At 61.4% G+C, this 12,759-nt stretch overlaps 1 protein-coding gene across 1 annotated transcript in view; it reads left to right on the top strand.

Moving 5' to 3' along the window:
• The first annotated feature begins 578 nt into the window (after window positions 1-578).
• FAM207A (family with sequence similarity 207 member A) overlaps window positions 579-12,759 on the top strand; it is a 31,010-nt gene continuing 18,829 nt past the window's right edge. The window contains 2 exon segments of the mRNA XM_039257091.1: window positions 579-789; window positions 6,948-7,056. Of these exon segments, the coding sequence (XP_039113022.1) occupies window positions 652-789; window positions 6,948-7,056 (247 nt within the window). The 5' untranslated portion in view covers window positions 579-651.

Below are 12,759 nucleotides of genomic sequence, written 5' to 3'. Positions count from 1 at the left end.
GTTTCCCACAGCACAATGGGCTCCTTGAGGATGGGAATCACACGCGCCCCGGGTTTGTTTTCCTGAGCGCACCGTTCGGGTTGGACACGCGGGAGCCCCTGACCCCAGGGAGCGAAGTGCGCCCGTCAGAGGGCAGGGCTCACTGGGTCCTGCTCCCAGAGCTTCCCAGCCCGCCGTCTCGCGCCGCTTCACCATTTAACGGTCGAGTCCTTCCAGTTTCAAGGCATCGTCTGCGAGTAAATGAAACTGTAAAAAAAAGTGGACACGAAATAAATGTTCAATTAGAGTTAATTAACCTAATTAGTTAATTAATCAAAGTTAAGTAGGTTAATTAAGACAAATGGCCTACCTCAATCAAGGGTTGTTGGGATTCCCTTAGATTCAAGCATATTCCCTCTCAGTTCCGCCACTTTACACAGCCCCCCCCGCCCGGCTGTACCCATCATCCCCCAGGTCCCAGGGAGGCCGCCTGGATTCCCGCGGCTGCCCACGCCTGTCCCGGGCGCATGCGCGGCGGCGCCCGCGGGGAGAGGGCGGACCGCAGCCGCCCGGCTCCGGTTTCCGCCCGGCCGGGGGCGCGCGGAACCAGCTTCCGGCCGGCGCTGCGGCGGGCGCAGGCGGCTTCCGGCCCGCTGTGGGCGTCGCGGGAGCATGGGGAAGGTGAGGGGGCTGCGGGCCCGGGTGCACCAGGCGGCGGTGAGGCCCGCGGGGCAGGCGGCGCCCGGCCCCGCGCCCCCGGCCCGGGAGGCGGCCCCCGCGCAGGCCTCGGCCGGCGGAGTCGCGGCGAAGGTGAGTGGCTTCCGCGGACCCCGGGGCGGTGTGGCTGAGCACCGAGGTCCGAGGGGGACCCTGCGGCCTGCGGGCACGCCCATCCCACCCAGCCCTGCGCGGCGGGCTCCCCGGACTCGGCGGGACGTGTCGGGGTTCGTTCGGGTTGTCGCACGCTCGGGTCGGCGGTTCCTCCTCGGTGGGGGCGGGTGGACCACGTGTTGCCCGGTGGGCGGGCCCGCGGGCGCGTGCACGCGCTTTCCCCGCCGCCCGTAAGCGGGGGGCTGGCGGGGCCTGGGGGCGCCCGGCCTCGGGCGGGACTGCGACCGCCGACCGCCTCGTGTACCCTTGCGCACGGCCCTGCCCCAGCCGGCGGCGCCGGTCCGGGACCGGGGACGCTCAGCTGCTGAGCTCGGAGCCGTTCGAACACACGGGCAGGCTCTTGTAACCCCCGTGTTGGAATATCACCGTGTAATTCACGTGTCCTAGAAGTCACGCATGTGAAGTGTCCAGTTCAATGGGCATTCTTGAGAACATTTTCACCACCCCAAAAAGAAACCCTATACATATTTTCTTAGTGTTTGTTTGTTTCCTGATTATTTTATTTATCTTTGAGAGAAAAAGTGCAGGTGGGTGAGGGGCGGAGAGAGAATCTCAAGCGGGCTCCGCACTGTCAGCACAGAACCCAGTGTGGACCCCGAACTCCGGAGCTGTGAGATCATGGCCTGAGCCGCAGTGGGACACTTAACCGACCCAGCCACCCAGGAGTCCCAGATGTTGATTTATTTCTGATAGAGAAAGGGCAAGTGGGCGACGGGCAGAGAGAGGGAGACACAGAATCCCAAGCAGGCTCCAGGCTCCCGGCCTGAGCTGTCAGCACAGAGCCTGATGTGGGGCTGGAACCCACAAACCGTGAGATCATGATCTGAGCCGAGCCGAAGTCGGAGGCCTAACTGACTGAGCCCCCAGGCGCCCCAGAAGTTGCATTTTTTTAACAGATATTTACTCCATTAAAAGCTCACTCCTTTAAGGAAAGGCAAAGACGGGTGAACCACTTGCATGGACCCTGGGAGCTGGTTCCGGGTCACTGACACGATGGGAGGCCTGGGGGGCGCAGGGACGATCAGGGACAGACCCTCTGTGCCGCTGCCACCACACCCGGTTCTGACGTCACGGCGGGAACAAACGCTGGCCCAGGGCCAGGAGGGCCTCTCTCAGCGGGACAGCGGCCCAGGAGAGCGCATGGGGCTCCAAATCGAGAACTGTGACATCATGGACCTGAGCCAGAGTCTCAGGTTTGACGGATGGAGCCACCAGGCACCCCTCGAAACCCTAAACTTACTATCAGTCAGTCTGGCCACCACGGGTCCACTTTCTATCTGCCTGTGGCTTGCTGTTCGTGTCCAGAACACTATTTTGTGTAGGTGGTGTTCCCTGGGCTCCTGGGCGGGGTTGACACATGAGTGCTGGCACCCAGGGCCAGTGTGGGGATGCTAGAGTGTGGCTGCCACCCTGGCCGAGTCTGGGCTCCTGAGCAGGCCCTTGTGGGTGGGGTCTGATGTCCGTATGTCTGACTGCGTGGACTCCGTATAAATGGGGTAGCGCTGAGTGTGGCCTGTGTATCTGGGCTCTTTCAAGATGTTTCTGAGGTTCGTCCTAACTTCTAGAGCAGCGGTGTTTATGTCTTCGTTCATTTTCTGGGTGAAGGCACTCCCCCGAATGGCTGCCGATGTGCGCCCAACGTTTTCTTCATCCGTTCACGCCCTGATGGGAAGGTGGTTTCTGCCTTGGGCCACTGTGAATGATACCCCTGTGGACACTGGGAGCGCGGCTGCTGGGTTGTGTGGACTCTGTGCTTTCCACAGCGGCTGCACAGATTCACGTTCCCTGCGCTAATACGTGAGGGTTCCAGTGTCTGCGTCCTTACCAGCTTGTTACTGGCTATGTTTTTGATTATGGCCATTCTAGTGGACGCGAGGAGGGAGTTGGTGGTTTTGATTTGCATTTCCCTGAAGGCTAATAATGTTAATTATCTTTTCATGGGCTTGTTGGCTATTTATAGATCTTTTTTGGAGAATGTCTCCTCAAGTCCTTTGCCCATTTTGAAATTGTGCGTTTTGTTGTTGTTGAGTTGTAAGAGTTGTTTATATATTCTGGATACTAAACCGTTACCAGATATATGTGGTTTGCATATATTTTTTCCCAGTTCTGTGAGTTTTTTGTTGTCTTTTTTCTTTTTTGATATTATTCTTGGAAGCACAAGTTTTCATTTTTTATGAGGTCCAGTTTATGTTACTTTATTTGGTTGCTTGTGCTTTTGGTATTGTGAAAAGTCAGCTGAGGGGCTCAAGGGGCACCGCAGACCAGATCGCATGGGCCCTGGGGGAGATTAAGCAGGGTTTGGTCGTGAAGAGAATCGTTGTCAATTCATGTCCTTTAGCAGTTGACGTGGGGCTTATGATGCAGGTCAGTGTTTCCCTCTTGGTTTCAGAGGAAGGTAGAACCTTCACGCTACGTGAGCCCCTCCCCTGGTCTTGCTGTTAACTCTTCTGCAGGCTGTGTCTGTTGGTGTTACAGCCCAACCTTAGATTCTTACACTTATCTTTTGTAATTAGCTTTGTGTTTACTTTTAACAGGCTTCTTGTTTTGTTTTGGATTATTGTTTAGTAACGTTCTCTTTCGGCTTAAAAACACTTCCTTAGTATTTTTAGAAGGCAGGTTGGCTAGCAGCAGGTTATCTCTGCTTTGGTTTCTGAGGGATTCTCTTTATTTTATGTTCATTTTTTTGAAAGATAGTTTTGCTGGGTATAAGATTCTTGGCTGCTTTAGTCTTTCCACACTGAAATGTAGTCCCTTTGCCTGCTGGTCTCCATCGTGTGTGAGGTCAGCTGTGCACCGTTCCAGGGTCCCCCGTACGTGAGGTCAGCTGTGCATGGTTCTGGGGCTCCCCATATGTGAGGTCAGCCATGCTTGGTTCCGGGGTTCCCCATATGTGGGGGGCCAGCTGTGTGTCGTTTGGGGCTCCCCGTACGTGAGGTCAGCCATGCATCGAACTGCTTCCAGGGTGTTCTTTTTCTTTGCCAGTAAACGGGGCTCTGCTGTGTCTCCGTGTAGCTCTCCTACTTACTCCGCGTGGAGCTTCTCATCCTATCAGTGATTATTTCTCTGAATACTTTTCCTGCCTCTGTCTGTCTGTCTGTCTGGTACTTCCTAGGCTCACCCGCAGGCACTTGTCTGGTGCTCTGAGTTCATTTCCTGAAGGGCTGTCTGTGAGGCTGTTTCTGTTCATTTTTCTCTAAAACCTGTTTTTTCTTATGTTCTTTTGTAGGGCTCTGTTCTTTTCTCTTTTTCCTTCAACTTCTTGTTGGCTGAGCTGTGGTGGGGGTGGGGTGGGGTAAGGGATTGGAAAGTCTATCCACCTGCAAGGTCTAAGGTCAAGTCTGTCTCTTCCCTTTGGACCTGTAGTTGACCTTGAGTAGTGGGGCTGCAGCTCCCCCTGCTGGCGCCTGGACTCCCTTTATTAATCTTCACGGTGATGTATTGTGGCAATTTGGTGGGGGTGCGGGGGTGTCTGCCTGGTCACTGTGCTTGTTCGTTGGCCTGGCTCTGAACTATGTGAAGTCTGCATGCAGCCTCTCATCTCCCTGCTCATGTTCTTTTGTTTTTATCCTTCAGGCCGACCGCCTGGGTAGGTCTGAGCCACTTTTTGGTCAAAGATTGTGCTTGAGCCCCCTTGTCCCATTAGGTTTTTGCTTTTCACACTGGATATGTGTGTGTGGCTCAGAGCCTGTTGTCACAGTTTCAGGGCGTTTTACATTTTGATCCACTTTCATCCAGGGACTAGCAGCTTGGAGATTCCCTCTGCCATTCCTGGCCCCGCACAGCCTTGACCTTCACAGAGCTGCCGCTGCCGGGAGTTGCCCTGGGCCACACCAGCTTACTGTTGAGCCAGTGTTTGCTCAGAGGCTGTGCTTAGGCCCCTGTGCCGTCGCCCTTCTGCCCCATGTTATGTTTGGTTCGGGGAGCGCTTTCTCGTGTGCCCCGTCCAGCTCCGATTGCCCTCGGGGGCAGCCGAGACCTCCAGGGTTGACCATTACCTACAGGGCGCTTGGCTCTCTTTCCGATGTGGTCTCTGTGAAGCTTCCACTCTCTCAGCTCTTACCTTGTTGCTGCTGGTGTTACTGAGCCACAAGCACCCCCACTGTCTGCCTGGATGCCCTGTTTTCAACAGCACCTGAGGCTCGAGTCCCCACGTTCCATGCAGGACTTCTGTGCCCACATGAGGACGGGGGCAGGGACAGCCTCAGCTTCTCCCTGTTGACACCCCCTCTACAAGTGGGCGCGGGGGGTGGCCCCTCGTCGTCTTCTCGGCTTGTTACGGCCCATAGAAGCTGGGGTGGGGGGTGAGAATTGCTATCTCAGCCTTCCCGGCCTCAGGTGGTGCTTCGGTCCAGCAGTGGGGGCGGGGGCGGGAGAAGGGACCCCACCGCCCGGCTCACCTTCTTGGACCAGAGAGCCTGTGACACAAGGTGGGGGTGGTCAGCAGCTGGGAGCTGGGGAACCGGAGTAGAGCTCCCAGGGAGTTTCCCTGTAAGGTGGGGGCAGAGAGCAGGGCTTAGCTCCTAAGCCGTAGATTCTGTTCTGTCGTTTGTTTTTTTCCTTGTAATGTTTGTTTATTTACTTTGAGAGAGAGCGAGCAGGATGGGGGATTTGGGGGGAGGAGGGGCAGAGAGAGGGAGAGAGAGAATCCCAAGCAGGCTGCACACTCAACACGGAGCCCAACATGGGGCTCGATCCCACGACCCTGAGTTCATGACCTGAGCTGAAACCAAGAGTGGGGTGCCTAACTGACTGAGCCCCCCAGGCACCCCAGTAGATTCTTTCTGTTCTTGATGAGGTCTTTAATTTTCTTCAGTTAAATGGTTGCTGGGAGACAGTCTGCCGCACCCCTCTCCCTGCCCACCTGCCGGAGGTTTCCTGTGCCAGCTGGGATTCCCATGGTGGGCAGAACCCTCCCGAACTCAGGGCTCCAGCCAAAGGTGGAAGGAACCGCCCACCGTGAGTGCGGGTCGGCATCGGAATGAGATGCTGTGAGGGCAGAAAGTGGACTCATCAGGTGGAGCCTGTTTCAGGTGTAGAAGTAGGAGGAGTGGCGGAAGGAAACCTTGGGGACACTGGGCGGGCGAGACGGACAGGCAGCAGGTGGCCCTTTGGCCCTTGTAGAAAAGAAGAGCGCGGACGGGGAGCGGGCGGGCCCTGGCGTCCAGTCACGTAGCGACCTTGTGACCCTCCAAAGACGTTTGGACACCGCGGCGTCGGTACCTGTCCCGGTCCGTTCCCAAGCCCTGAAGCGGTGAGAGGTGCGGCGCCACCGTGGACTGGGCCCGACCGTGCGGAAGGAGCGCGGATGGGTGTGCGCGCACCCGCGTGGGTGGCCGGGCCTGCACCCTGCGCTCCTCGCCCGTGGCTCCTCCGTGGCGGAAGGGCCCTGCTGGGCCGCCTGTGGGAGCTCGGGGCTGCCAGCCCCGCGCCCTGGGCTACCTCCCCCCCCCCCCCCCCCCCCCCCCCCCCCCCCCCCCCCCCCCCGCTCCTGTCTCGTCTGTGACTCCCTGGGGGTCAGTGCTCCGGTCGGTCGCTCTGGGGTCCCTGCCCTGGAGCTGGGACCTGGAACGAGCCGGGTGGGCCTGGGGTGGGCTCAGCAGAGCGTGACTGGGAGGGCTCGGAAGTCTCCCCGCGGGGAGAACGTGGGCCGGAAACTGACCTGGGGAGAGACGGTTGAGGCGGAGCTGTGGCTGTGAAACGGGGAAGGGAAGAGTGAGATGGTGCAGGTTCAGAAGGAACCCGGCTCCTGTCACAGTGCTCCTGAATGGGGAGCTCGTACTTCACAGTCACTGCCAGCCCCGAGTCTGGTCTAAGACTTCCCCACGCCGGGAGCAGAGCCCTCTTGGTGGTTGGAGGCAGGTGGGAAGAAGTGCTGCGGAGAGCCCCAGGGGCTGGGCTCCCACCGGCTGGGCTCAGCCCCGGGGGGTTGAAGGTTGCCTCCCCCAGGCCCTCCGAGCAGGGGCTGGCCCAGCCTCGCTCACCCGGAGGCCCCGAGGGCTCTCCCTGCTTTGTGTCCAGCCTTGTGTCTGCATTCTGGAGCCACGGAGAAGTCTGACATCTTCTCCTTTCCTTCTTAGGAATGGGCTTTCGTGAACGCTGATGTTTTTGCCGGAACCACAATAGACCCCAGCGCCTTGGTGCAGAAGCTGGACCCAGACACGAGGAGCGTTGCGTCCGTCAGGAGAGGTAGGAGTGTGCGCCCTGGGCCGGCTGTCTGTAGCGCTCATGTGTGGGCCGGGGCAAACTTCAGGTTAACCTGTACACTTTAAGAAGGCTTTTTATTAATGGAAAAATGTAAAGTACTCAAGTAGAAAGAACGGTAAAAAGAACTCATGTACCCATCGCCCTATTTCAACACACACTGGATTATTTTGTAGCAAACAGTGCTTCACTTATAAAATCGTTTTTTCTTTTCAAAGTTTGTTTATTTGAGAGAGAGCAAGCGAGAGCAAGCGAGCAGGGGAGGGACAGAGAGAGAGGGAGAGAGAATCTCAAGCAGGCTCCACTGTCAGCACAGAGCCCTACTCGGGGCTCAAACTCACCATTGTGAGATCCTGATTTGAGCCGAATTCATGCCTGACGGACTGAGCCAGCCCCCTGCCCCGTCCTCAGGAGTTTCTTAAATTGCAGTTCCTCCCCCAGAGCTGACGTGTCTCCCCCTGCGTGCCACTTGTGGCCTCTCCGCCACCCCGTGCCACCTCCCCCTGTGGTTGTGAGGCTGTTGGTCTTCTGCCCTTTGGGATGGGCTCTGCCTGGTTGGTCCAATTGGTCTGGGCCAGCGTGCCGCCTGCCTCTTGGGACACCTGTTTCTCCCTGCACAGGCCGAGCGCTCTGTGGAGTGGGGGCGGGGGAGTGGTCAGGCGGGAGACAGGGTGCTTGGCTCGCGCTCTCACCTTCTTGTTTGTCCCCATGGTGAGTGTCGTGTTTGTGGCTGCACAGCTGGAAGCCTACAGCCCAAGGTCGCAGGGGCTCAGCCTGGGTTGACCGAGCCCAGCCTGACCTGTTGTCTGATGATGAGCCCTGGGCTCTTGCCACTTGCTGTGGCCCTTAGACGTTGTCCCCGCTGGGGTTGCAGTGGGAGCAGCCTCGAGTGTGTGGCTTTTGTTCCTGTGGCAGCTGGCAGACATCTCAGTGGGAGCCGCATCCACTGAGGTGTAGGGCACCCAGATTCCCATGCCCCTGAGAGGGGGCACTGCAGGGGTGAGGTCAGCCAGGCCATCCGTGGGCGCTGGGGCCCCGAGTCCTGCGCTGGCCTCTGGCCTTCCGTGGCAGGGTCTCTGTGAGGGGCCGGCTCCGGGCGAAGACCCCGGGCAGAGAGTGGGAGAAGCCCTGTGCGTGCTGGCGTCTCTGACAGTCTGGGGGGAGTGCAGGGGACAGGGCGTTTGTGCAGGTGGAGACCTGCCCTGGACCCTGCTGATCCATGTCGTTGGCTGCTGGACTCTGGAACGTCTGCTTAGCGTGGCATCTGCCGGGCAGGTGTGCCCCGTGGCCTGCCTCGGTCGGCTGGCTCTGCCAGCCATGCTGGCCCGGGGGGGCTGGCGCACCTTGTCCCCTTCATGGATGGTGCGGGGTGGCAGGGGTGACAGCGTAGGGGCTGAACTCCTCTTTGCTGGGTTCAGAGTCACGGGCCCCACCTGGGAATGGCCGCATGCTCCCTCTGGCACTGCCGGCTGGGTTCCCACGCACCGTCCAGTCCCTCCCCCCACCTCTCCCCCTACATCTCCCCCCATCTCTTCCCCCCACACCTGTCTCCTCCCCCCACACCTGTCTCCCCCCCACACCTGTCTACTCCCCCAACCTGTCTCCCCCCCACACCTGTCTCCCCCCATCTGTCTCCTCCCCCCACCTGTCTCCTCTCCTCCCCGCCTTTCCTGCACACGGTTGGGGAAGCGGCTGAGGCTGAGCTCCCACCTTGCGGTATCCGCAGCCAGGACCCCACCCAGCCCTGCTGAGCCCGGTTTTCTTCACTCTCCTGTGCCCTCTGGTGCCCCGCCCCCCCCGAAGGTACTGACCACTAGCCTGGCGGCTCCTGCTTGGGGCCACAGGAGCTCAGGAGCCCCTCCCGTCTTTTCTGGTCTCCTCTTGAAGATCCTGGACCCCAGACTGGTCCTCCCAGCTCCTGGCTCTGCACGGCCAGGTCCATGCCGTTTCCCGATTGGGTCCTAGCAGCCCCTGCAGTCCCGTGGCTGCCTCTGTGGGAGTGCCTGCAGCGGTGGCACCTTGGTGCGTCAGCTGACCTGCCCGCAGACATGGGACCCTGCGCTCCCGCGTCTCTGCTCAGCAGTCCTGGGTCCCACGGGGAGACGATGGGCTATGTGTTTCCCTGGGTGCGAGCAGGGGCTGGTGGCCTGGGGTAGGTGCAGGCCCTGGAGAAGGTGGCATCTGAGGACTCAGCTGCTGCTCGGTCACCTGCTGGGCCACGAGGCCGAGGGCGTCTGTCGGCCTGGCTTAGCGCGGACGTGTCTCTCCCACAGTCCTCACGCTGGGCTGAGCCACAAATAGAACTGCTAGCCTGCCTCCAGCCGGGGGCCACGCTGTGCGACGGGTGTGTTCCGGAGGAGGCCAAGCCTGCCTGGGGTCCATCCCCTGGCGTGGACAAGTGCCGGCTGTATGTCCCCAGCATGTGCACGCCTGGGCCCCTACCCCGACACGCACACGTGGCCCCCCCCTCCTGTGGACTTGTGCTTGCGCACGGGGGCCTGTTTGACCCTGGGCGCTTGGCTGGTGGCCTCTTTCCTGTTTGTGCTTAGAGCCTTGGGAACCCTGCTGGCCTGGGAGCCGAGTCTGTCCCTCCTTGGGCCCACTTTCCATTCCAGGCAGGGGTGCTGAGCTCCCTTGTGGGGGACCCACTGGACTCTCTGTGGTGGCCTGTGGGCTCCTGGGGCACCGTGTGGGGGCAGGAGGATGTGGTGTAGAGGCAGAGGCCACCCCAGTTCCTGCTGCAGGCAGCTCCCCACCCCCGGCAGAACCCGGCTCTGCCCTGGGGGCCAGAGCCTGTGGGCTTGTGGGTCTGGGTGTGAAGTGGCTTCGAAGCTCCTCTGTGTCCATCTTTGCAGGCCCAGGGCAGGTCCGGGGTGAGTGGCCGGCTCCTGTGTCCTTCCTTGCCCGGGACACCCTGAGCCTGTCCTGTTTCTGGCTGCGTCGCCCTCTGTGCCTCAGAGTCGCAGGAAAACAGCACAGTCCGTTGTCACACGGGCACCCGTACTCGGGCCAGGACTCCGTCCTGCGGCCTGGGCAGTGCTGGCCCCAGGACTCAAGCACACAGAGGCAGGCAGGCCGGGGCAGGCCTGGAGGAGGACGGGCCTGGTTAGGGGTGTGGGAGCGGAAGGCTGGGAGGGAAGAACGGCAGCACCACCACAGAGCACGCTGGAGGGCGGGGAGGCTGCCCGGAGGTGCTGGGGGCTGACAGGGCTGTGGTGGGAGAGGGTAGGGGGGAGGTGCTGGTGAGTGCACTGGGGCAGCCCCAGGCTGTAGTGGGAGGGACCTTGCTGCAGGGACCCTGGAGCAGAGCAGTGTGTGCCTCTCCTCTTCATCTCCTGGGTCTGTGGCTGCAGTTGCTGTGACCTTGGCTTTCGCTTGGGAGCAGGTGCAGGCGTGGAGGCTGTCCAGCAGGGGGCGGCAGAGCTGCGTCTCCTCTTAGGCCAACCCCGGGCTCGGGAGGCTGGCCCTGCCTCCGGGAGAGGAGTTCTGGGTGTTGTCTTCAGGGAATTTGTAAAGCTCCCCCTTCAAGGCCTTTTCCTCCTCCAGCGTGAAGGAGGGGTGGCCCCACCAGAGGGTTTCGTTAGCCCTCCCCACACCACCTCGAATGGGAAACTCACAGGAGAGGGGGTTCTTGCTCTTTGGGCCCAGGCCCAGGCCAGGAACACAGGGGCCTTGCTGGTGGCTGCCTGGGGACAGCTTTGGCTGAGGGGGTTCCCTCGTGGGCCTTTGTGCCCGCTGCAGGGGTGCCCCGGAGGCCTTCAGTGGGCCATGCTGCCCCCCCCTTGTAGGTGGCTGCAGGCTGCTGGCTGTGAGCTCCCTGCTGACACCTGGGCTCCTCTTTGGCTCCTTGCTGTGGGTGTGGGCCCTGGGCAGGAGTGCCCCCACCCAGCCTCTGGGAGCACGCCTGCTGTGTCCCATCCCGGGGCACCCCGACTCGCAGGCCCAGCACTGGGAGGAAGGCTCTTCTGTCTGGGCCTGGGGGCCGCTGGAGGGTGGCTGGCCCACAGTGTCCGCGGTGTGGCAGGAAAGGTCTGGTGCCGCTCTCGCCTCGGTCTGCCTCCAGCCCATTATTTTCACAGCAGGGAGCCGGGGAGGGCCCTGTGGCGATGGTCCAGATACTGCCTGGGTGCGAGGCTGGGGAGCACGGGCCTGGTTCCCACTCCCTCTGTGGTCGGGGTTCGGAGGAGGCATGGGGACGTACTCTGTCCTTCCTCTCTGCTCTTGCACCTTCAGCCAGAGTCTGGATGGCTCTGCGTGGGGGGCCAGCCGTAGGAGGACCTGGTGGTGCCCGTGGGCGTGGCGGCCTGGCCGCGTGAGGACGTGTGTGTGCAGTCCGTGCTGACGGACGAGGAGCCGGGAGGCCGGGGGCATGGCAGCGCCCCGGAGGGCCTGCTGCTCGCCCTCTGCCCATCCCGCTCCTGCGCCCGTCCTTCCTGAGCAGCGAGGGGGCTGAAATCTGTGGCTGGTGGGGGGTCTGGTGCCTGAGGAGGTGTCTGTGCCTGGCCAGAGCCAGGTAGGCGTAGTGTGGTGAGCGCCTGCTGAACACCGAGGCCCGCCTGGCCTGGGCTCAGAGTGAGCAGCGGGCAGGCCCCGGCCAGACCCTGGGTGTCCCTCCTGCCCGGCTCTAGGCTCTCTCTCTCTGGGTTCCGTCTCAGAGCCACAGCCGAGCCCCTCCTCCCGGTGTGGCCCAGCACGGGTGACCCAAACGCCAGCAGTGCTGCCCAGCCCACAGGGGACGAACCCGGAAGGCCTGGGCTCAGTGTGAGCCACAGCAGGGTGTAGGCCCCACCCGTCACGACTCGCACCTGGTCCAGGGCCGCAGGGATGCTCATGGCCCCTCCGAGCCAGGAGCCCCTCCATCCTCCCATTAAGGGTCTCTGGCTTGGCTCAGGGTAGACTCAGGTGAGTCTGTGTGCACCTGTGTGCACAGTGAAGGGGGATGGCTGTGGTGAGCCGGGCGGCACCCCGCAGGACTGAGGTCCGTGGGAAAGAGGACCAGGACCACAGGCCACGGGAGCCACGCTGGAGGGCCTCGGGGTGCCTGTTGGCTGAGGGCCCAGGTCTAGGTCTGGGTCAGGTGCAAGCCCTGGAGTTGCTCACGCACGGTTCCTGCGCTTGCCTGTGACCCTCGGTAGCTCTGTTCCTGTCCCATCCCGACCTGCGCCTGAGTGGCTCCTGTGGCAGTGAGCGGGGCTGGGGGAGGACCCGCCGTGTTGGATGCTCCGTTGTGTCCCTGGGGGCCGAGCTCTTCTACTCAGGGAGCCGTGACTTTCCGTCCTCTCAGCCTGGCATTCTTGCGGGCAATGTGCTGCGGGGCGGGCCTGCCCAGGAGTTTCCTCAAGGCCTCCCGCTGGCACTGGGAGGGTGGTTTCCTTCATCGAGTGAGGAGTGAGCCGACTGGAGCGCCGGCCCAGGCAGCATGTGCTTCAGAAACGCCCGTTGCGCTCTCGGCGGGTGGTCAGGACCCAGCCGCTGCCTCACGTCCTGCCCCCTTTTCCGCCCGAGGCCGTCTGTGATTGGCTCCTTCATCTGTGGGAGGGGCTGCTGGGGGCCCGTGAGTTCATCCTGGGAGACCTCAGATTGCAGAGCGTGGCCCCCGCAGGTGACAGGGAGGCCCGTGGTGGCCCCCTCTCCTGCTCTATCCTGGAGTACGTGCTGGTGACCCCTGTGGTGTGCCCGCCCCCCCCC

Source organism: Hyaena hyaena, unplaced genomic scaffold (assembly GCF_003009895.1).
Source record: "Hyaena hyaena isolate Hyena2069 unplaced genomic scaffold, ASM300989v1 scaffold_600, whole genome shotgun sequence".
Lineage (NCBI taxonomy): Eukaryota > Metazoa > Chordata > Mammalia > Carnivora > Hyaenidae > Hyaena > Hyaena hyaena.
Note: the sequence above shows the minus strand (reverse complement) of the source record. Positions and strands in the feature narration are given on the sequence as shown.